Source organism: Cajanus cajan, chromosome 5, assembly GCF_000230855.2.
Source record: "Cajanus cajan strain Asha chromosome 5, NIPB_CcT2T_4, whole genome shotgun sequence".
NCBI lineage: Eukaryota > Viridiplantae > Streptophyta > Magnoliopsida > Fabales > Fabaceae > Cajanus > Cajanus cajan.
In genome coordinates this window covers 1,211,351-1,233,077 of record NC_138521.1, presented here as the reverse complement: position 1 = coordinate 1,233,077, position 21,727 = coordinate 1,211,351, and the positions used below count along the sequence as shown (strand labels likewise).

General features: G+C 33.6%; 1 protein-coding gene across 1 annotated transcript; it reads left to right on the top strand.

The window, feature by feature from the left end:
* The first annotated feature begins 1,074 nt into the window (after positions 1-1,074).
* LOC109812986 (sister chromatid cohesion protein PDS5 homolog D) lies at positions 1,075-15,716 on the top strand. The gene is made up of 15 exons (XM_029274305.2): positions 1,075-1,388; positions 1,512-1,610; positions 3,431-3,634; positions 3,770-3,951; positions 5,063-5,189; positions 5,329-5,526; positions 6,293-6,352; positions 6,489-7,559; positions 7,647-7,742; positions 8,543-8,613; positions 9,461-9,512; positions 13,553-13,639; positions 13,907-13,947; positions 15,021-15,089; positions 15,177-15,716. Exons 2-15 carry the CDS (start codon positions 1,515-1,517, stop codon positions 15,424-15,426), a joined length of 2,604 nt encoding a protein of 867 aa, XP_029130138.1. The 5' UTR covers positions 1,075-1,388; positions 1,512-1,514; the 3' UTR covers positions 15,427-15,716.
* The last annotated feature ends 6,011 nt before the right edge of the window (positions 15,717-21,727 follow it).

The window sequence follows — 21,727 nt, the reverse complement described above, 5'->3', positions numbered from 1 at the left end:
GATACAAATTCCCTTCTTCATTTTTATTAACAAAGGTTGTGCACTTATACTAAAACAATCATTGTGGTTGTTGTTAGGATGGTGCGTGCTTGAAGTATTTGTCCCTCTTATGTTTATGAGACTATAAAGACATTAGATCAAGTTGTTCCAAGAGTTTATCAATGGAAGTGAACTTGAGGAGTCTCCTCCCTACACGTCTCAGTTTCTTTGTTATAATCTTTTGGATGAAATCGGCAACCTCATCAAGAAAGTTCATTTTGGCAATTAGAGGCACTATGTAGCCTGAGTCACACACGACAAACAATTTAGTAGTACAAAGTGTTGTACATGTAAATACACACGCAACATGTTTAGTTTTAGAATTTGTTATTGATTTTATAATATTATAAACTATTCATATTTTAAATTTGAAGTTTGAAATGTAATGATAAGTTATTGTGCATAAGTTTGCATGGATATATATGATTCATTGTAGATAAGGTTGTGTGACTATATTCTTATAATATATATATATATATATATATATATATATATATATATATATATATATATAAACATTATTTCTGATGAATAATAGAAATATATGTACATACCTGAAACACATATACATATCTCTATTTTAATAAAATATGTTATGTATAAATGTATAATATGCTGGGATTATGTTTTTGTTTTTGTGTATTTACAACAAGGACGAGTCTTGTGTATCCATCAGTCAAAACTAAATTTCTTTACATGTTCACTATAAAATTTATGTTTATTTTTCAAGTACTTTCATTATAAAGTTTTTTTTAATCAATTAAAAATTATCCTTAACAAAATTTGAAATTATTATTATAAAATTTAACAATCTCATCACTCTTTGTCAAAAGAGAACACTTGTAATAAAGATGAATCAAAATGAAGTTATGTTATTAATATCTAAAAATGTGGAAATTTTGGAGTTTCTCTAGTGAAAGATGTAGGATCCACTTTCAACACCTAGGTGCAAATTGTAAATGTCACTTGTCAGCATAATAGATTGATATAGGCGCCAAAGACCAAAGCAGGTTCATGGGTGTGTCTGTCAGTGACACATAAGCACTTTCGGGTGCAAGTGATCAATACTTCAATTCAGAAAAATATTAAATAAGGGCTATGATGGTAATTGCAGCAAGAAGATTACCGAAACTGAGTTCATCAGCACTGTCTCCAACACTCAAAAATTGACGTTAAAGTGCCAATGCTGGAGAAAGGAAATGACCCTTTTAAGTTTTTTTCTTGTTTTTTTAAGGTACCAAGTAACAGGAAGAAAAAAGAAGAGAAGAAAACAAAAAAATCCTAGTACAGTGCATACATAGTTGTTTTCAAACTCAGGAACTGAACGGAGGGGTTATTAAAAATCATTGGTGAGTTCTGAAACTGATAATTTTCGGTGTCTGTTTGCATGTACAAGTACAACGTTAGTTATTTGCAGGGTGAGAGTGAGACTATAAAATTGTTCCTACTCTGGTGAATGTGAAACTCTGCAGAAGATGAGTTCTCTTCCTGACACAGCGAAGATGCTGAAGCGAGTGGGGAGGAAGCTTCTCCAGTCTCCCTCCGGTGATGATCTTCGAGAACTTCTTCATGTAATGTTTTCTTTTTCTGTTGTTAATTCCACTGTGTCTTCTGAATTGATAGTTAGTTTCTGTGTTGTTGTTGCCTATAATTTCTTATGTCTGCTGTAGATACATATTTTTCTCAAGATTTTTTTTTGTTTTCCTGAGACGCAATTGTTTATCTTGATGGTTGCTGTTTCTAACCTCAAATGGATTGGGAAACCTGAATTTCGGAGATTTTCCTGAGATAATGTAGATTTGTGGTTTATAAAAAAATATTATTGTGATTATATTCTTTCTCATGATCTATCATGTCTAATGCCTTTCACTTCTTCTGTAGCATTAAGAGTTTTATTTTTTCTTGAATTTTCTGACTTTGGGTCTCTTTGTGTCTCTGTGACTCAATTCACTTGTCTAATGGGGTGTGTTCCTGCAAATCCCTTTTCCAATTTCTGAATCATTGGTTGAATTGTGTGACTGTCATGTCCATCTTTATACGCCCTTTTGGAAGTCCAAAGCCTCCTTGAAGATCATGTTTTTAGTGGGGTGCTTCCCAGATTCCCTTGACAGCTATAATCTGGGATGCCATGCCAAAATGCTTCACCATGAGGTGGTGGATACTTTGGCAAGAGCAGTGCAAAAGTCTCTACCTTGTAAAGGGAGCCAACCTTCCCATATTCTTGTGAATTGTACATTGAGTGGATTGCTAGGATTTTAAGGGAAGGAGACTGCATCAAAGATTCACCACCTTTGGAAAAGGGAGGGTTTCCTTTGGGAGGTTAAGGAAGCCTTAAGCACTGTGTAGCTATAATCAACAAGTCATATCCAGTTTGTTGACCAGCCTTTATCTCCCACGTAGTGACCATTGTTCATTCATACAGAGTTGCACACAATCCCAAAAACTTGATTCTCACTCAAGACTTGTCACCATCAACTTGCAGCGGCTGTTGACCCGGAGCCAGTAACCCACACTTCTGTTTAGCCAGCACACTTGCTTGTCAGGGACCAATCTTGCATGAATTGCATGGTTGGGACACCCTTCCCTAATGATCAATATCCTAGGACTTCCCTTCAGAGTTCAGACCCCTATTAAATCCTTGCACAGATCAGTGAAAGCAATACAGTTCCAAACCAGATACTAGAATCCAGAACCATAAAATTCCATTTACTCCCAATTGATATGAGAAAGAATTGGACAGCTTTGCTTCAGATGTTTTCTCTTTTATTGTTTTATTTTTTCATTTTCTTTGTGGAGGATATCCCTTATCCTCCAATATCCTTGCAACTTTATTCTCCTTGTTCAAATGAACTTCTGCTATTATGAAAAAAGATTCTCCCAGCTACTCAAGAACAGCCGAGTAGTTATTGACATGTGGAGCTTGATGCTCTCTATCTCCTTGATGTTATAACTTTGGTTCCTTTTGATTTTATTGTATGGTTGCAACAATTAGTCAAATGAATTCACTACATTGTTGAATTTGATCATGAGTTCTATTATATAGCTTGCTGATTAGATGCAAACAAATTTATTTATATTTTTTATTTTTGTTTAATGGGGGTGAAGGTATATTTTACCTTACATCACTGTTTGCTTTGATATGACATGTACTCACAAATTATGCACTAAAATATGGATATAAAGGGTTTAGTTTATGCCATCACTTGAGTTGAAAAGATCAAGTGGAATATCAGGTTTAACTCTTCTCAAGTAACAACATAAATTGGGAGTTTTCCCCATGTATTTCAGTGCTGCTTATGAATTTTGGAATAAAGTTTAACAACATTGTTACAACAGGCCTTCTAAGCTTGATTGATCTCTGAGTTCTCATTTTTGGTTTTCTAATTTTTAGAAATTGGAGCTTCTATTATCAACTGTGGATCAAGATCCAGCCAAGCCAATTCAAGAATCACTTGTACCTTCAATGAAGGCATTGATTTCCGATGAACTTTTGAGGCACACAGATGATGATGTTAAGCTTTCGGTTACATCTTGCCTCACTGAGATTACAAGAATCACGGCGCCAGATGTCCCTTATGATGATGAACAAATGAAGGTTACTGATTTTAGTTTGATGCATTGGTATTTTTTCTATTAATTTATTCAACTATACTGTATAGTGTATACTATAAATGTAACCATAATTTTCTTGTTCAAGTTATAATATAGCATTTCATTTCACGGTGAACAGGAAATCTTCAAGCTCACAGTGGCATCTTTCAAGAAATTGTCTCACATATCAGGCCATGGCTATGAAAAAGCACTTACCATACTTGATAATGTCAATAAGGTCAGATTATGCTTGGTCATGCTGGACCTTGAGTGTAATGACCTGGTTATTGAAATGTTTCAGCAATTCTTGAGATTTATAAGGTTAGAGCCTTGACAGTGTCTTTTATCTGTTTCTTCCTGCTCTAAACCTTTATATGTTTCTTCATTTCCAATTACTTATTTAACAAATGAACATAATCTTTATAAAATTCCCGCACTCAACTTTTAAGTTTATTTTCTATTTCTTCTAAGTGGATATTTGAGATCTGTAGAAATAGTTTATATTTAAACAGTTCCGCAATTTTGGTGAAGCATATTGAAATTGATCACATAACCTTATGATCATTTTTAAATTTTAATCATATGTGAGTTTATCTGCATGCTGTCCTCATGTCCTTGAAAACACATGTTAGACATCCTCTCATTGCTAGGATGTATGTTAGGAAGATAGAGAAGGGCAGCAGGGGATCAAGTTTCATGTGGGCAATGAGGCAAATAGTAGAGATAATCATTAGTGATATGTGAAATGTAATGAATAGAATCAGATGCGTATTTGCAATGAAAACAATAAAAGGAATATGGAGGAGGGATAAGAGGGGTGAGCAAGTTTAGTGTGAGGAGCAAGGGGAGGAAGCAGACCTGGGATCCTGAAGTGTCTGCATTGTCTCTGTTAGATGTCATGTAAAACCATTTTTTAGCTTCCACCTAACAGGTTAGCGATTAAGGCTCATGAATGATTTTATATCTAATAGTCTCCATTTTCTTTTCTGTTTGGGTGTGTTTGTTGCATCTGTTCTTGACCAATGTCTCTCTGATACTAATATAACCTTAGTAATAAAGAGAAGAAATTTGAGTGAATGTTTTCAGTAAAACAGGCCTTTGTCTTCCAGTTTCCTATCATTTTACTTGAGATGCTTCTGAACATGAAGCAACTTTCTTGTGAATTTTTTTCCGTTTTAAGTATTCAGGAATGAGGTGGTGTGGCCAAGGAAATTAGGGTTTTCTTTGCATTTTCCTTTTTCAAATGGCTAGTAGATCATAGACGAAAATTTGAGAAGTTGTTTTTTACATTAATAATTTGATGAAAATGTAGATTGCTTGCTTCAAAAAAAAAAAAAAGAGTTGTTTGCCTTTCCCTCCTTTTCTTTTCCCACTTTTAAGCTTTCATTCAATTCTAGAATTATTAATTACAAAGTATTTGTTCAATTTAAAGGTCAAACCATCCCTGTAATGCAATTCATTCAATGGAAACCATAATGACCCTGATCTTGCAAGAAAGTGAGCAAATTTCCTCAGATCTTCTCAGACCTCTATTGGAAAGTGCAGCCAATGAAAATCAGGTAACTAGCGTTGCATTATATCAATTTTATCTCGTATTTTATTTTCTTTTTGTTTATTTTATCTATTTATTTATTTTGTTATTTGTTATTTTATGTCCTTTTATTTATTTAGTCAATCTGGTTTAATTTATTTTCCCAGACTATTTCACCTATTTCTTGGACAATGGCGGAAAAAATAATTAGCAATTGTGCTATCAAGCTCAAGCCTTTTCTCATGAAGGCAGTGGAGTCCTCAGGCAGGGCTTTAAATGAGTATGCACATATAGTAGCTAGTATTTGCCAGAATGAGTCTGATACCCCTAAATGCGATGATTCAAATTGTTCTAAGAAAACAATGGTGAGTTTTACTTGCACCACTATCAGATAAACTATTATAGTTAATATGTGATACTCTTGCTAAATATTAATTTTGCTGCATATTGGAAATCATGTCTTCAAGTTCTCTAGAACCTTGACTGTTTGTTAGTATCTTTTCTAAAACAACCTTTGAAATTAATTCTTTTGGAAAAAGCAATGATGCTCAATTAAAAAAAAAAAAATAGAAATTAACTTAAAGAATCAGAAATTAGGTAACTGAAGACTGTGAAAGAAGGTTAGTTTTCTCTTTTTTTTTGGGGGGCAGGGGGGGGGGGGGGGTTGTTGGGGATGCGATTAAGAGTTCAAATAACCAACTTGGAATATGTTTGTGATTAAATGTTTCAAATCTTAAGCAGACTGGTTCTCATTCTTCAAACATCCCCAAAAAGCAAATGTGTACTAAAAACTTAAGTAGGAAATGAACAGCTGCCAAGCATGTCACTTGTGTTCCATTTTATTCAAGGAGGAAACAGGAAACTGATAAAATTCCAGCAGAGGAAAATAAACACTCCAGTTGATTGATAATAAACCAGTAATTTACCATCAAAATATTCTTGCTCACTCAAGCTGTTTCCATATGTAATGACACTTGAGTTCTGTTATTGGGGGTTGGGGAATGTGAATGATGTTTATCTCTATTACATTGATATCTTCATATTTTTTATTGTTATTTGCAAGATGTTGTTACTTGACTTTAGCCTTTGAGCTAGATTGAAGTTAGGATTGGTTTTGTTGTAATGCTTCAGGTTCATGAAGCTGAGAACAAGCTTGATGTTCCTAAAGATGCAGAGGAACAATCATGTGATGTAAATTATCTTTGCCTTTCTCAATGAGTTATTTGATTATTAAATTTTCCTTTACAAATACAATTCAATGCTTGCTTCGTTAAAGCATCAGTCAATATTAATGCAGTATTAAACATTTAACTTAATTCTTTATCAGGCAACCAAGAGGCAAGAACCAGATATTACTGGTGAGAGAGATGTCCAAATCTTGGATGCTACAAAGTCAAACGTAAGAAGTGCCAGTCCTTCTACTATGAATGACGAAGCTATAAAAATATCTGGTTCAAAAAGGAAACCACATTCTGAAATTACGAAGAATTCCAAAGCAGAAAATGCCAAAGCCAATTTGGAAACCGACAATGCAGAGTCTGTTCAGGAACCAACATCAGAAACTCAGCTGAATACAGTACCAAAAAAGAGGGGCCGTAAGCCTAATTCTCTAATGAACGAAGAGGAAGGCTATGACCACTCATGGATTTTTCGGGAAACAAAACCTGGGAAATCAGCTCTATCCAGAAAAGCTCGCAATTGTAGTTCTGCTTTTCCGTCTTCTGAAAAACCTGTTTCCAGAAAGGATAAGTTGCATCAAAAGCCTAAAACTGTAAGTGAAGCTATAGTTTCTAAGACAAAAAGTGAGAACATAAAACCTGCCCAATCCATAAGGACTCACAATATTGGCAGTGATTTTCCACCTAATGATAACCCTGCTTCCTTCAAGGATGGTGTGATGTCAAAGCCTGAAGATACAAGCAAAGGTTGTGAAGCTTTAGCTTCTAAACCTAAAACTGATGAGAATACTGATGCTGCTCCTTCTTTAAATAATAAAATTCCTGATGGATGTTGCATCAATCAAGATGTTCACTCTAATTCTGTGTCAATGTTAAAGGAAGACAACTTGAATCCTCTGCCCGAGGATACTTCTTTGGATTCCCCAGCAGTTAGGTTGGAAAAGGAATCTGAAGTAAGGAAGGATTCTGAACTAAAACCTGCTAAGAAAATCAAACTTTCTATAAAGTTTGGTGGGAAAACTGCTGTGGCTTCAGATACGGTAGTTGCTAAGATGGAACCTAATGTTTCTTGTGGAGATGAGGGGAAACATGAGTCATCTATGAATGTTGAGCTAGAAAATAAAGAAGAGGGAACATCATCTGCTCAAACAGTTATTAAGAAAAGGAGGAGGGGAGATGCTACTTCTAATAAGGGTCTCAACAAATCATCCGTTGTGAAGGTATGGCAAGTATCATTTACAATCCTCCAAAACAACACACGACATACTATTAAACCTCACATATGTTGTCATGTCCCTTCTGTTTAGGAGCTGATTGCTGAATCTGCAAGTAAAACATTAAGTGGCTTCAAGGAAACCCCACAAACAAAGCGGAGGGGAAGACACATTACTTTGAGTGCAAAGGTATGTATTTGAAATTCAGAGTGGAGTTATTGACATTTCAGTTTTTTCCAATAAAACCCCATGGAATATCTCATTTTCTTTAATTTTTATACGACTTGGTGTTCTTTTTTGGTTTACTCTGGAATGTCCTTAATGTGTGATACTCTCTAAGATTATGTACTATTTATGCTAACCAGATGATATGCCTTGGGAAATGGAAAGGTTAATGGCATTATATGGCCTTTCTATTTCTTCTTTTGACTTCTTAATTAAAAAATTATATCTGATCATATCTCTCTATGAATGTGTGTGTGGCCTTTGTCCCGTGTAAAAATTCTACCCTACTCCCATACTACCACATAGAACTAGTGATTTATGTTGGGAAGTCCCACATCGGCTGTCTCAATTCTTAGGATACGATTTATATATCAGTTGGGAAATTTCACTTAATACCAATTGGTTTTTAAGATGAAATCTAATATGGTATCAGAGCCTAAAGTCCATCTTCTTGGTTTGCCTATTCTAGTAAGCATCGCCTAGTTCAGTAGGCATATGTGGAGGGAGGATGTTGAGAAGTCCTACATTGCCGGCCTCAATTCTCCGGGTGTGGTTTATATATCAATTGGACAACTTCACTTAATGCCAATTAGTTTTAAGATGAAATCTAACAATTTAAACACTAAACTAGTATTTTTTTTTACGTAACATTCAATTTTAAGGCTTTTGACAATGGTTTGAATTAGATTCTTGTTATCAGTGTTGTTTGTTTACTGGAAATTTCCCCTTATAAATTACTATTTTCTGTACAATGTTTTCTTCAGGCATCTCAATCTTATGATGGTAACCCATTGGTTGGTAGTAGGATCAAGGTTTGGTGGCCGAAGGATAAAAAGTAAGTATCACAGTAGCATATTTTGTATTCTATTTCTATCTCTGCATTCCTCTGTTGCCAATTTCTAAGCAAGTATACTATAGCCTTAGCTGCATTAGGCCCCACGACTCTGCAATGAAATATGAGAATAGAAAAACCCAAGGAGGTTGGGGGGGGGGGGTTTGAATTGGGTTTTTCTCCCTTTTTAAACCTTTTGTGGAAGATTTTTGCTAAACTATCTTGGCCCTAACATTTCATGCTTATGAACTATGAGTTTAGGACAATACTTATATTTAGAGGAAACTACGTTATAAATCATAGTTGGGTTTGGAATCATACACATATATCAAAGGAGGACGAAGGTTTACCATGAGCCATTTTTTTTATAATGTGGACTTCCTCTGTCAATACTTAATAGAGTTCTCATGTGCAATACTTTTTATGTTTTGGTGGGATTGTTCAAAAAATAATTTTAAAGTTTATTATCGATAAGTTCCCTTGAATTTTCAGATTTCAAAACCACTATCCATGTCTTGAAAGCTCATTCAGTAGGCTTATAAGATAATTGCATGTGCTTCTGAAAATAGAGTGGAGGCACTTATAAGATTGTGTTATAACATTTGAATTAAGAAACATGCTTTGTGGTTTAGATGGAGAATTCAAATCAGGTTGTTTTTTTAACTTTAGCTTTAAAGCTAAATGCTATGTTGTGGAAGTTTTTTCCTTTAAAGATATTGGTAAGTTATTTAATACCTTCCTTATACCTACTAAATTTTTATCTTGTTTTATAATTTCAGTTTCAGTGTGTGCACGTTGTTGTTGCTTGCTTTATTTGATCCATTAATTTGTGCATAAATCTTTACTTCAGGTTTTACGAAGGCGTTATCAATTCTTTTAATCCTATCAAAGGAAAGCACAAGGTGAGATGGCTGTTGCTGATCTTTTTTTCTTTTTTCTTTTAGTTGCTTTGACTCTAGGGTTTGTTCGTGCATCTTTGCATATGTAGGATAATATTTGTAGAAAAACTAAGAGAGACGAGTAACACTAAAATTGTGGGTGATCGTAGCAACTCACTGTAATTTTTATTGAATAAGAGATGGCCTTTAAATAGCCATTGTACAACGTACTGAATTAACAAGAAGATAATAAAATATCTTATCAAATCAAAACTTACCAAAAAACTATCTTATCTAATCTGAAACCAAATAACTCAAAATCAAATAATTCCAGATAACTAAATCGGATATCCCGGATATCTTGGATATCTCGAATATCTCGGATATCTCGGATATCTCTAGAAATTTAAGATTATCCAACAAAACTCCCCCATAATCTTAAATTTCTCCTTCTTCTTTCATTTCGATGCTTCTTCCACCAGAGCGCGATACTCCTCTGTGTACCATGGCCCCGCGAGCCATGCAACGTCCAGCACCCCCTGCGTCGAGGTGGCCGATGCCTCTTTTGGGACACAAAAATACCCGTTGCTCTTTGGTCCACCTTTAAACCCAGAAAGTACTTCATGATGTCCAAATCGGTCATCACAAACTCCCTCTTCACTTCTTTAAACTCCTCAACTAGCTCAGCTTTACTTCCCATCTCACTCTTCTCAATTGATCCGATCTCCTCATCCGTTGCTTTCTTCCATCTTTCATCAAGTACCACCTCTTCAGATTTTATGTCTTCTGTTCTTGTCAATAGACATACTACATGTAACTCGTCAGTGGAGTTGTAGATGTCTTGCAAGCTCCGAGTTCTAAGTTGCTCAGGTTCATCATCTTCCTCGGAATGCTCATTGGTCCTATCCGAGCTTCTCCCTATTATCTCCGAGTTCTCCCTTTCAGAGTTCGAGCTCCCCGAGGTCGTTTCCGAGTTACTCCAACTCCACTCACTTTCCTCATCTACTTGGACATCTCGGCTTACCAGAATTTTACCTGTAACAGGGTTATACAATTTGTAGGCTTTTGCCTTTTCATCATACCCGATCAAAATGTACTTCTTGCTCCTATCATCAAGCTTCGTTCTGAGCTGAGCTGGAACATGACCGTAAGCAAGGCTTCCAAAGATCTTGAAGTGACGTATACTCGGTTTTTGTCCACTCCATGCTTCTTGAGGTGTCACATCATCCAATTTTGAATGTGGGCACCTGTTCTGTATATATATAGCACACTGTACTGCCTCTGCCCAAAACTTCTCAGGCATATTCTTCCCTTTAAGCATGGTTCGGACCATTTCAAGAATAGTACGATTCTTTCTTTCAGCTACTCCATTTTGTTGTGGTGAATATGGAGCTGTGAGAAGACGCTTTATACCTTGCTCTTCACAGTATTCCATAAACTCTGCCGATGTGAATTCTCCACCTCTGTCCGACCTCAAAGCTTTAATTTGCTTGTTAGTCTCTTTCTCCACCATGACTTTAAACTTCTTAAAAGCTTCAAATGCCTTTGATTTTTCTTGCAAAAAATATACCCAGGTCTTTCGAGAGAAATCATCTATGAAAGAGATGAAATATTTCTTACCACTGAAAGATGCTGGAGAGATTGGTCCACACAAGTCAGTGTGTATCAGCCCAAGTTGCTCCTTCGCTTTGTGCTCGGACGAGCTCGGAAAACTTGTCCTTGTATGCTTTCCAAGTACACACGCTTCACAAAACTTCTTGTCAAACTCAACACCACGTAGTCCGAGTACCAACTCCTTCCTTGATAGCTCGGCCAAGCCTCCAAAGTTTAAATGCCCAAAACGAAAATGCCACATCATGGCTTCATCCTTCACGTCCAGCTTCAAGCACTTATTTTGAAGGATGTTCAGCTCCAGTTTATACATCCTATTCTTTTTCATCTCCACTCGGGCTATCAAACGATCATGCTTGTCCTTCAAATAAAGCACTCGATCCTTCATCAGAACCGAGTTTCCTTTCTCCATCATCTGCCCCATGCTTAAGATGTTATTCTTAAGCTCGGGAACGTAGTAGACATTCCTTATTTCTCCAACTCGTCCATCCTTCTGTATAAACTTGATGGTTCCACGCCCTTTTACCGCCACCTTGGAATCATCCCCAAATGACACGAATCCAGCCTTTACCTTGATGAGTTCATTGAAGAAACTTTCTTCTCCACACATATGATTGCTCGCTCCAGTGTCCAAATACCAGATCGAGTTGTTTAGGCAACTCGAATCAAGCTCGGCTTCTGACTTCTCATATGAGCTTGGAGGCTCAATTGTTGATCTCTCGACGCAACTCAAGTTTAGCTGGACCTCGGAGGCAGAACTCGGACGTAGCTTGGTCTCCGAGCTCTGCGTCATCATCAAAATTCCTGCTTCCTCGTCCTCTTCTTCTGTGAGAAGATTCTTCCCTTTTTCTTCACTTCGGCTTTTAGCTCGGCAATACTTTGCTATGTGACCGTATTTGCCACAGTTGTAGCAATTTGCCGATCTGCATTCCTTTGCGTAGTGGCCGAGTTTGCCACACTTATAACATTCCACCTCGGACCTCGGCTGACTTCCTTGGCTACGATCACCTCGTCCTTGTCCACCTCCATGGTCACCTCGTCCTCGACCTCGTCCTTGATCACCTCCATGATCACCTCGTCCTTTGCCTCGTCCTCCATGATCACCTCGTCCTTGTCCTCCTGATCTTCGGCCCTGAGTGTTCCGAGTTTCATTCAAATCAAGTTGCGCCTGTAATGCTTGATCAAGAGTATTCTTCATCTTCCTCCTCCTTTGTTCGTGGGCTTCGAGTGACCCAGCGAGCTCTTCCACTGAGAGAACTGACAAGTCCTTTGACTCCTCAATTACGCATGCAATACTCTCGAAATCATCTGTTAATGATCTCAAGATTTTCTCCACAATTCTACTTGCTGGCATTGGCTCCCCATTCCTTCCTAGTTGGTTAGCCACCTTCTCCACCCGAGTTATGTACTCGGATACTTGTTCCTTATCCTCCATCTTCAAACTCTCAAACTCTCCTCGGAGAGTTTGAAGTCGGATCTGTCTGACACGGTGGTTACCTCTGTGCGCAACTTCTAAGATCTTCCATGCTTCCTTTGAAGATGCAGCGTTTGCAATCTTCTCGAAACCTGACTCATCCACGGCATTGTACAAAAAATACAAAGCCGATTTGTCCTTCACTCGTGTCTTTTCCAATGTGGCAATCTGAGCCACAGATTGGTCTTCGTCCTCCTCGGGTTCTTGGAACCCCTTCTCCACTATGTCCCATAGACTTTGGGAACCCAACAGGGTCTTCATTTGTAAACACCAATTATCATAATTGGTTTTCTTTGACAGTTGTGGTACGGTCATTCCATTCACAACCTTTGCCATTACTCTCTCTTTCTTCTTTCTTCCCCCTTCACAGGCGCACACTGTTTTCCCCTCACACTCGGCACTCAGAGCATATAGCTCTGATACCAATTTGTAGAAAAACTAAGAGAGACGAGTAACACTAAAATTGTGGGTGATCGTAGCAACTCACTGTAATTTTTATTGAATAAGAGATGGCCTTTAAATAGCCATTGTACAACGTACTGAATTAACAAGAAGATAATAAAATATCTTATCAAATCAAAACTTACCAAAAAACTATCTTATCTAATCTGAAACCAAATAACTCAAAATCAAATAATTCCAGATAACTAAATCGGATATCCCGGATATCTTGGATATCTCGAATATCTCGGATATCTCTAGAAATTTAAGATTATCCAACAAATATTGCCACTTATTTGGAATGCATTCTGTATGCTATTCTTTAAATCAAAACCACGTAACATGCTGATTGAAGATATTCTGATCCTTTCAAAACCTTCTTATTTTCGATCTTCTGTTCTCATTACTTGTTTTCTCTATTGATTACAAAATGTTACCTTGTTTTCACTTTTTTGTTGTTGAAAGATTTGTACAAGAAATAAACCTTGAATAAGCTTCATAATAATATTTGTTAATATTTTGGATTGCTTTTCAATAGATTTTGTATACTGATGGTGATATTGAAGTGTTGAACCTCAGAAAACAGCGCTGGCAACTAGTTTCTGTTGATGATTCATTAAATGAGGTGAGCATAAAGCTTTCATGCATATTTAATAACTGTACAAATGTGTTTGTGTGTAGTTGATGTTTAATAGTATAAAGTTTTGATGCTTATTTAGTTATTGTATGTACATCTGTCATATGTGTGTGTTTCTGTTGCTGCTTAATCAGATGAGGTGAGTATAAAGCTTTGACGCTTTTTTTTATTATTGTATGTACGTGAGTGTGTGTACTGTGTAGTATGATGTAATATTATAAATTTAATTCATGCACGCTGATATTCTGGTTTCAGGAAGGACTTCCACTTCAGAAGGTTGCAGAAGCATCAAACATGTAAGTATAATCTGGTCTGCTGGACATTAATGCCTAACATTACTGGTATTAAACTATTTTTTTCCTCTCTAAGAACTAAGAGATAACTTCTATTAATGTGATTCCATACATGAGAACCGTCCTCACGATGATGCAAATACTAGCTTGGACATTCATCAATTATATATAAATGATTAGTCATTTGATCTATCAAGGAGTAGCTCTTTATTCAGGTGCTCCATGTGATGTGAACCCTTCATTCTAGAGACAACTCGATGTAATCATGTAAACACTAGTTGGGAGTTGAGTTTTGGAGGGGAAGGGAAAGATAGGATGAATTTTTTTTAAAAATGGAAGAAATGACAACAGATTAGCATAATAGTCTTTTGTTTATTTTTATAAACATTACATAACTCTCTTAATTTAGAAACAAAAAGTTTTCTTCCCTCCAAAATCAAACTTCCAAAAATACCGTAAAAGATCTCATAGGAGTAAAGTATCTCTCTTGTTTTGTCCAAATATTTATACCTTCATCGAACAATAAATACTTCTATATGCCATTAGTCCTACACAATAAGTTCATTAATCATTGGTGCGCTTTTTATTGGCCCAAATAACTGTAGTTAGTTTTAGTGTAATCTCTTCACCTGTGGGTCTACTCAGTATGACTCTTTTATGTAAGTACCTCTATTCTACATATTTTAGATGCTTTGAAATTTCGTTAATGGAGGACTGTTCTCATTACTTTTTTTAATTTTATATTCTACTGGTATCCAATCCCCCCAAGGAAAACTTTTTTAAATCAAAGTGAAGGCTTCTGTCAGTTATTCTTTTGCAAGTCCAGTTTCAATTGAAAGGACATCGAACTATAAGTCATTTTTTTCTGATCGTATTTTAAATCTCTTGAACTATATCATATCTATAGCATATCAGACAAATTTATATTGGATTTCATAGGAATAACAGGCCTTTTATTTTATATGATTTTTAAGTCGGTGTCCTCAATTAAGTTCTATGCATTTTTATATTTTTTTTGCTTTTAATCCTTATTTGATATATTAAGCTTATACTGTCAAGTTATTCATAATGTACAGATCAGAAAAAGGCACAGAAAAATCCAAATTGGAGTCGGCCAAGGGTGCAAATATCAATTCTCAGTCCAGGTTAGTCTGTATGCTAGGCAAGATATATTAAGGTATACTAAGTGTTTTCTTTGGATCCTCATTGGAATTTTTTTAATGGATCTGTAGGGGAAGAGCTTCTGCCCGCAACTTCAAATCTGAATCTGCAGAATCTGCTGCCAAATCTGTGGATACTTCTGCTGTTAACAGATATGCTTTGGCTGATGAATCCATTGATGACTCTGCAAGGAAGCCTAAAACCAAAAGAATGAAAACTGGTTCAGACACAAAAAAGAACAAACTTAGGACTGAGGACCTTGAAAAGGAAAAAAGTGTAAGTGGCTTGAATTCTGCTGTAGGAAATGTGTCTAGAAAATGAACAAGGGCATGTAAGAAGGTGTGCCTCAATGCAATGAAGCTGTGCAGTGTTTACTAGTTGGCTCTAAAGCTTGTAAATTTGACTTACCATAGGGATTATCAGTTTAGTCTGTTTTGTTGCATAGTTTATGTCAAGAACCCTGCAGATTGGTCAGTCTTTAGCATGGCTTTATATATTATGGTATCTTAGAGCAACTCCAGTGCTGGAGTGCTTAAAAGATTTTAAACCAATTTTTGTAGATCCTACGGAGCCACGTAATATTTAAGAACTTCAACAAAATTTTACTCCAATGCTTATGTTCTTATGGGAGTTCTTCATATATTCTGTGAGTCCTATATTTATGCTGATAGAACCACCAAAAATTGCTTATTATGATAAGCAATTGTTGCTTATATAAGCTAAATTATCCGATAATTATATTCATCCACACACTTTTTTTTACATCAATTTTTATCTCATTTTCTTTTTATTCCTCTCTTTCTTTTACATCATATCACTTTCTCTCTCTCTCTCTCTCTCTCTCTCTCTCTCTCTCTCCCTTCCACCTACTTATACTGAAAAATTGGGTTTCTTTTTAATTAATCACTGCTCTATCACATCATCTTCCCCCTTGCTAAACTTGTAAAATTTATTACCAGTTTTTTTAGATAAAAAAAGAAACTCATGACATTGCACAAGTCTAGAAGTAACTCTCACAATGTCAACGTATGCAGTTATGCTAAATAAAGACCAAAAAACCAATTACATGTTAAGATTTTGCTAAATTAAAAACATTTGGCATGTGGAGCATTCTTGAGTCAGCACATCACAGCTGTAGTTTGATGTTGTTGAGATAGGTTTAAGTGAAAAGGATGCAAAATATTACCAAACCATTTGAAAATAAATGCTAGTTTCCCACTTTACAATTTTGTTTTTCTACACTGTTTTCTTCCACTTGCTTCCACATTGTGTGTAAATGTAAGGTGTGTGTTGGACATTGGAAGCCACAAATTCCTTTGATTGGGTTGGGGTTGTTGATTTTGATTTTTGGGCTATACTCTTATGCTGACTTTGAATGTCTTTCATGCACCAACCACACAGCATATTTCGTCTTTCCCACTTAATAAGAATCAATAAAGTAGGATTCCTTTCGCACCTCCACTTTCTCTCGCAATTCTAAACAAAGAGAAATGTCACAGACATTATACACAGATTTCGCTTGACCAATGTGTCTACAAAATGGAGAAAAATGCCAAGTCTTTGTGATGCTTGCACATTACATCACTGACCTTTATATTGTTATTATTACTTTCCTTAAAGGTCTTCTATCAGAAAAATGTGTGCAAACTAACATTTTAAAATAATGCGGCTAGTTGAAAAACGGAGAGGGCGAATCCTAGTTTGGATCCTTTCTAACATGTTCTCTTTCCATCCTCTTTTTAGCAAAAAATTAGATAAAAATGTAAGTGTACTATTCTTCCAACAATTCGTAGAGATTGATTAATTTGTTTTACAATTGGTCAGTTAAACACACAAAAAAAGGTGTTAAGTCTAAATCAACTTATACAAAGTTATTTTAATTTAATTAGTAATTTTGAGTTTATAAATTTTAAGTGTGCAATTATATAAAATATGTAGGAGAACCGTCTATAGTAATCCTATTGAGTAGGACAATATTGTCTTCAATAAAAAATGCATATTGTAGTCCATACCCAAAACAAAATAAAAAAATAACCACAAAATTAAACTATGCTATTCACTAACACTAATATTTATCAACGTTAATGAATAATGATTAATTGACTTCAAAATTCGTTAATGGCATTGTCCCTGTCTGTTGTTTATATATATCAATTTAAAATGTTTGACATTAAATTTTTAATAAGAAATAAGCTAAGTAATTAATGTCATTTTTCTAAATTAAATAATTTTCTATCTTTAAAAATTACAATGACGATAACATAATTTAAATATATAATGTTGTATACCAATCCAATATCTTATCATTAGACAAATAAATAATTAGTAGAGTAAGGGGGGTGTATTGGATTAGGATTTTAAAGGACTTTTTTAGTGAAAAAAAATCCTGCGGATTTTAAAAGACTTTGCAGGATTTTCATGACTTTTAAGATTTTGTAGGATTCTACAAGATTTAAAATCAGGATTTTAATGGATTCTACATGACTTTTAAATCAGGATTTTAATGGATTCTGTGGGATTTTATAGAGTTTTGACATTTGATAAGATTTAAAAAAAAAATCATACATTCAAATTTAAAAAGAGTCAAAGATAAAAATAATAAAAAAAAACAATAATGTCTAGATAAATAATAATAATAATTCTCCATAATATTCTATCATCTTTTTATAGCATCTACTATCAATTGTAACAATTCATCGGAATCCTCCTTGGTCCAAGCTTCATAGTTTTCTTTCTCTTTTCCTTTTTCTTTATTATTTCTATGTGAATCTCCCATTTGAATTACTAAAATAATATATGTTGAAAACTAATTATATAAATAATTATGGATAAGAGACAAAATCAATAAAATTATATTATTATTTTTAGAAGCACACCAATTATACAAGATCGAATATATCTTGGCTATCCAAATGGATCAAATATCTCAATCATTATAAAAAAAATGTAAAAACGAAAATATAAAAACAAAAGATAATTTTTTATATAAAAAAAATCAGTATATTCGTTACTGAGAAAATATTTAGATATATAATCTTTTTATATAAACGGAAGTATTTAGATATAGAGAATATATATATATATATATATATATATATATATATATATATATATTTAGTTATATATTATATGATAATTTTTAACGATATTTATAAATGTAAATTATTCTAACAAATATTTTAACAATATTTCATTTTTAAAAAAATAAGTTAATGAAGGCATAAATCCTAAACCCTAAAAAATTAGATATTGCAATGTCTTATGTTAATTTTCTTTTTTAAAAATATAAAAAAAATCTTAATTTCACAATATAAAAATAAAAAGAAAAATTCATAGTAAAAAAAATAAAATAATTGTTGAGTCATAAAAGGAGGGATAAGAGTAACAAATTCAAGGGAATGAGAGAGTTCGTAGTTTTTATGCTAAGAGGCTTCTTCCCCCAACTAAGATCCATTTTCATCTCATTCTACTCACAGAAACCCTAACAAATTCATCTTATATATATATATATATATATATATATATATATATTTAGAGATTATGATATCAATTTCATCTTTCACCTTTTTCTTTTTTGACGTGTGTTATAAAAAAATTATCACTTAAAAGTTGAAATTTCAAGCATTTTTTTTGTTATATAAAGGAACAAATTCAACTACATAGAATAAAATAAAGCAAGTCAATTAAAGAGAACGAAAAGAAAAATAGAGCAAGTCAATGACACTATCATTTACATATCAGAGTTTCACAAAATAGGAGAATGAGATGAGAACAGTACTACAATATTATATATATGAGCAATGAACAATAGTGTAGTATTATTAGTAGAGAAAAAATGGAGAAGACAGGAGCATAGAAAAAAAAAGATGAAAAACTCACTTGAAAATTATTAAAACACTTGAAAAATCACTTCAAACAATCCTTCAAAATCCGTTGGGTTTGGATGTGATTGTTTTATGAATTTGATATTTATAGATAACACTAGAAAGTCCTTCAAAATCTCTCTCACACAACAATCCTTTAAAATCCTTATATTTTTTAATATCAATGGATTGTTTTTAAGTTGTAAAAAATCTCAAATGAATACCAGTGGATTTTAATGGACTCTTTAAAAAATCTTGAAAATCCATATTGAATACTACTGGATTGTTTTTAAGTGACATAAAATCCTGATTGAATACCAATGGACTTTTTTACTCAAAAAAAGTCTTTTAAAATCCTACGAAATCCTAAACTAATACACCCCCCTAAGACTCTCATTAATATTATAGATAGTTTTTTAAAAAAATTATAAATTAAGAAAATTTATTGTTATTAATTAAATTAATCAAATTTTTAATCTTAACGAATTAGGTCTTATTGTTGTAAACAAAAATAAAATTAGTTCATCTAAAAAGAACCATAACATATTAAAAAATTGTCAATTTATAATCTTCCAAACATCGACTAATCTCTAAAAAAAATGTCGCCTTTCAAGAAAAAGTCTAAAAAATGTCAGATGCAATGTATGATTGTAACTTTTACAGAATCAAGACAAGGAGAGGTCGGTTGCTAAAAGTGGAATTACAACCATGAAAATAGACATATAATAATAAACTTATAAAGTAGCACTGCCATTTTCTATGTTTCTTTCACAAGAAACAGAAACAAACAAATGGTGTTGATGATAATACATAACACAACCAAAACAAAAGGATTAAGAATTACAAGAAAAAAGAAAGAACTAATCACCCGATGAAGCATATGTTAATGGTTAGATCTTAGATAGCAAGAACAAGGATATATGGACAAGAGTGCCTAAAACCTCACCTAAAACTGAAAACTATAAGTATCGACCCACCAATAACTTTGCCAACCTACACCAATAATCTTGGTAGGGGCAGAGGAGGGAGGAATATGGCCTTCCATTTAAAAAATAAAAATAAATTTAAATATATTTTCATTCCTACAAATATTGTTCAGTCTTGTTTTAGTCTTTTCTAAATATTTTTAGGGTACTGCTACCATACCCATAAAAATCTAAGGGTCTTGCTACCTAAAATTAGGTGAATAAATAAATTTAAAAATTAAATTATAAATAACATAAATTTCAGACTAAAAACTAGTATAAAATAAATTGATCAAAAGATTAATTCAAAAAAAATAATAAAAAGGTCAATTTTCATAACAAATTTTATTTATATATAATAAAATTACAAAAATTAAAAGTAAAATGTTGTAATAATACTATAAAAATATTAAAATATAAGAGAAATAATAAATAATACAACTAAAAACTAATTTATATTATAAATTTAAAAATTAACACCAAAAAACAACTAAAACGTATTAACAAAATATTAAAATTAAACTATTTAATTTATAATAGATACTACATTAAGATAAAATATTAAAAAAAATATATAAATAATATAAAGATATAAATTTTTTTATAAAGATAAATTATTAAAAATACTAAATTAAGATAAAAATAAAAATAAGTAATTACAATAAAAATATATTAGACTGTTTTGGTACCTTCAATTATAATGGGTACCGTAATTTTTTTTAATATTTTTATCATTTTAAAATTATTTACATTTTTTTAGTATTTATCATTAACTCAAGTTAATTTAGGAATAAAATAATTAAAAAATATAGAATATTGATTAATATAATTGACCCAAATACTATTCTCTTTCAATACTCAGTTAGGGACTAAGCCTACGACTTTGTACCTTACTCAGATGGTCATTTCAACTGCAATATAGATCGACCACACCTCCATATTGTTCCAGATAAGTCCTAGAGGGAACAATTTAAACAACATAACTCTCCTTTTGTCTTTATTTATCTCAACTAAGACATGCATCTTCACCATATTCTTGACAACTTAACAACTTAATCAACTATAACATCATATAATTTTGCAATTTAATCATCTATTAGCTTACATCTTAGCTGCATAAACATACTATACATTATATCAGTTGAATTCATAATGAGTTATAATCATACAACATTCATCATATAATTTAATCATCATTCTTCATTTATTAATCAACTTAAAACATCATATTTTATCATACAAATCACGCCTAACATTATTTCCAACGTGCCCGACGACACTATTGAGACAATGGTCATTCTGTGCCACCTAGGCTCGACATCATTCAACTTGCATTTGACGTGGGTGATGTAGAGAGTCTCTAAGTCTCTCACATTTGGCGTCGTAAAACTCCATGCCCAGTATCAATTAGGTAGAGAGTCTCCACCTAACTCATACTCGACGTCACTCCATTGATGTCAATGCCAACTTCGGCAAAGATGATTCTCTCCTCATGTTCGATGCCATTCAAATCCACGCTTGATGTGACCAAGTCAAAGAGAAAATTCTCTCTCCTCCCATTCGACGCCACCAATCCTACACCCAACGTCATCAAAGTTAAGAATCCTTAAATTGAGCCACACCTAACGCCATGAAGGTGCACCTAATGTGATGACAAGTTTTGCACTTGGCCAAAAATCATTTTGGCTCATTTCACCTAAAATTCAACAAATACCAACATGCAACAGGTAACTCAACACATATCCAGCATATAGAACTCGAAATCAACTCTAAAAGCAACATGCAACCAAAGAT

Excerpts from the sequence above, each read along its gene's own strand:
- LOC109812986 (XM_029274305.2), top strand. The coding sequence starts at position 1,515 with ATGAGTTCTCTTCCTGACACAGCGAAGATGCTGAAGCGAGTGGGGAGG. Across the intron at positions 3,952-5,062 it reads CAATTCTTGAGATTTATAAG|GTCAAACCATCCCTGTAATG; the intron begins GTTAGAGCCTTG and ends TTCAATTTAAAG. Across the intron at positions 5,190-5,328 it reads GTGCAGCCAATGAAAATCAG|ACTATTTCACCTATTTCTTG; the intron begins GTAACTAGCGTT and ends TTATTTTCCCAG.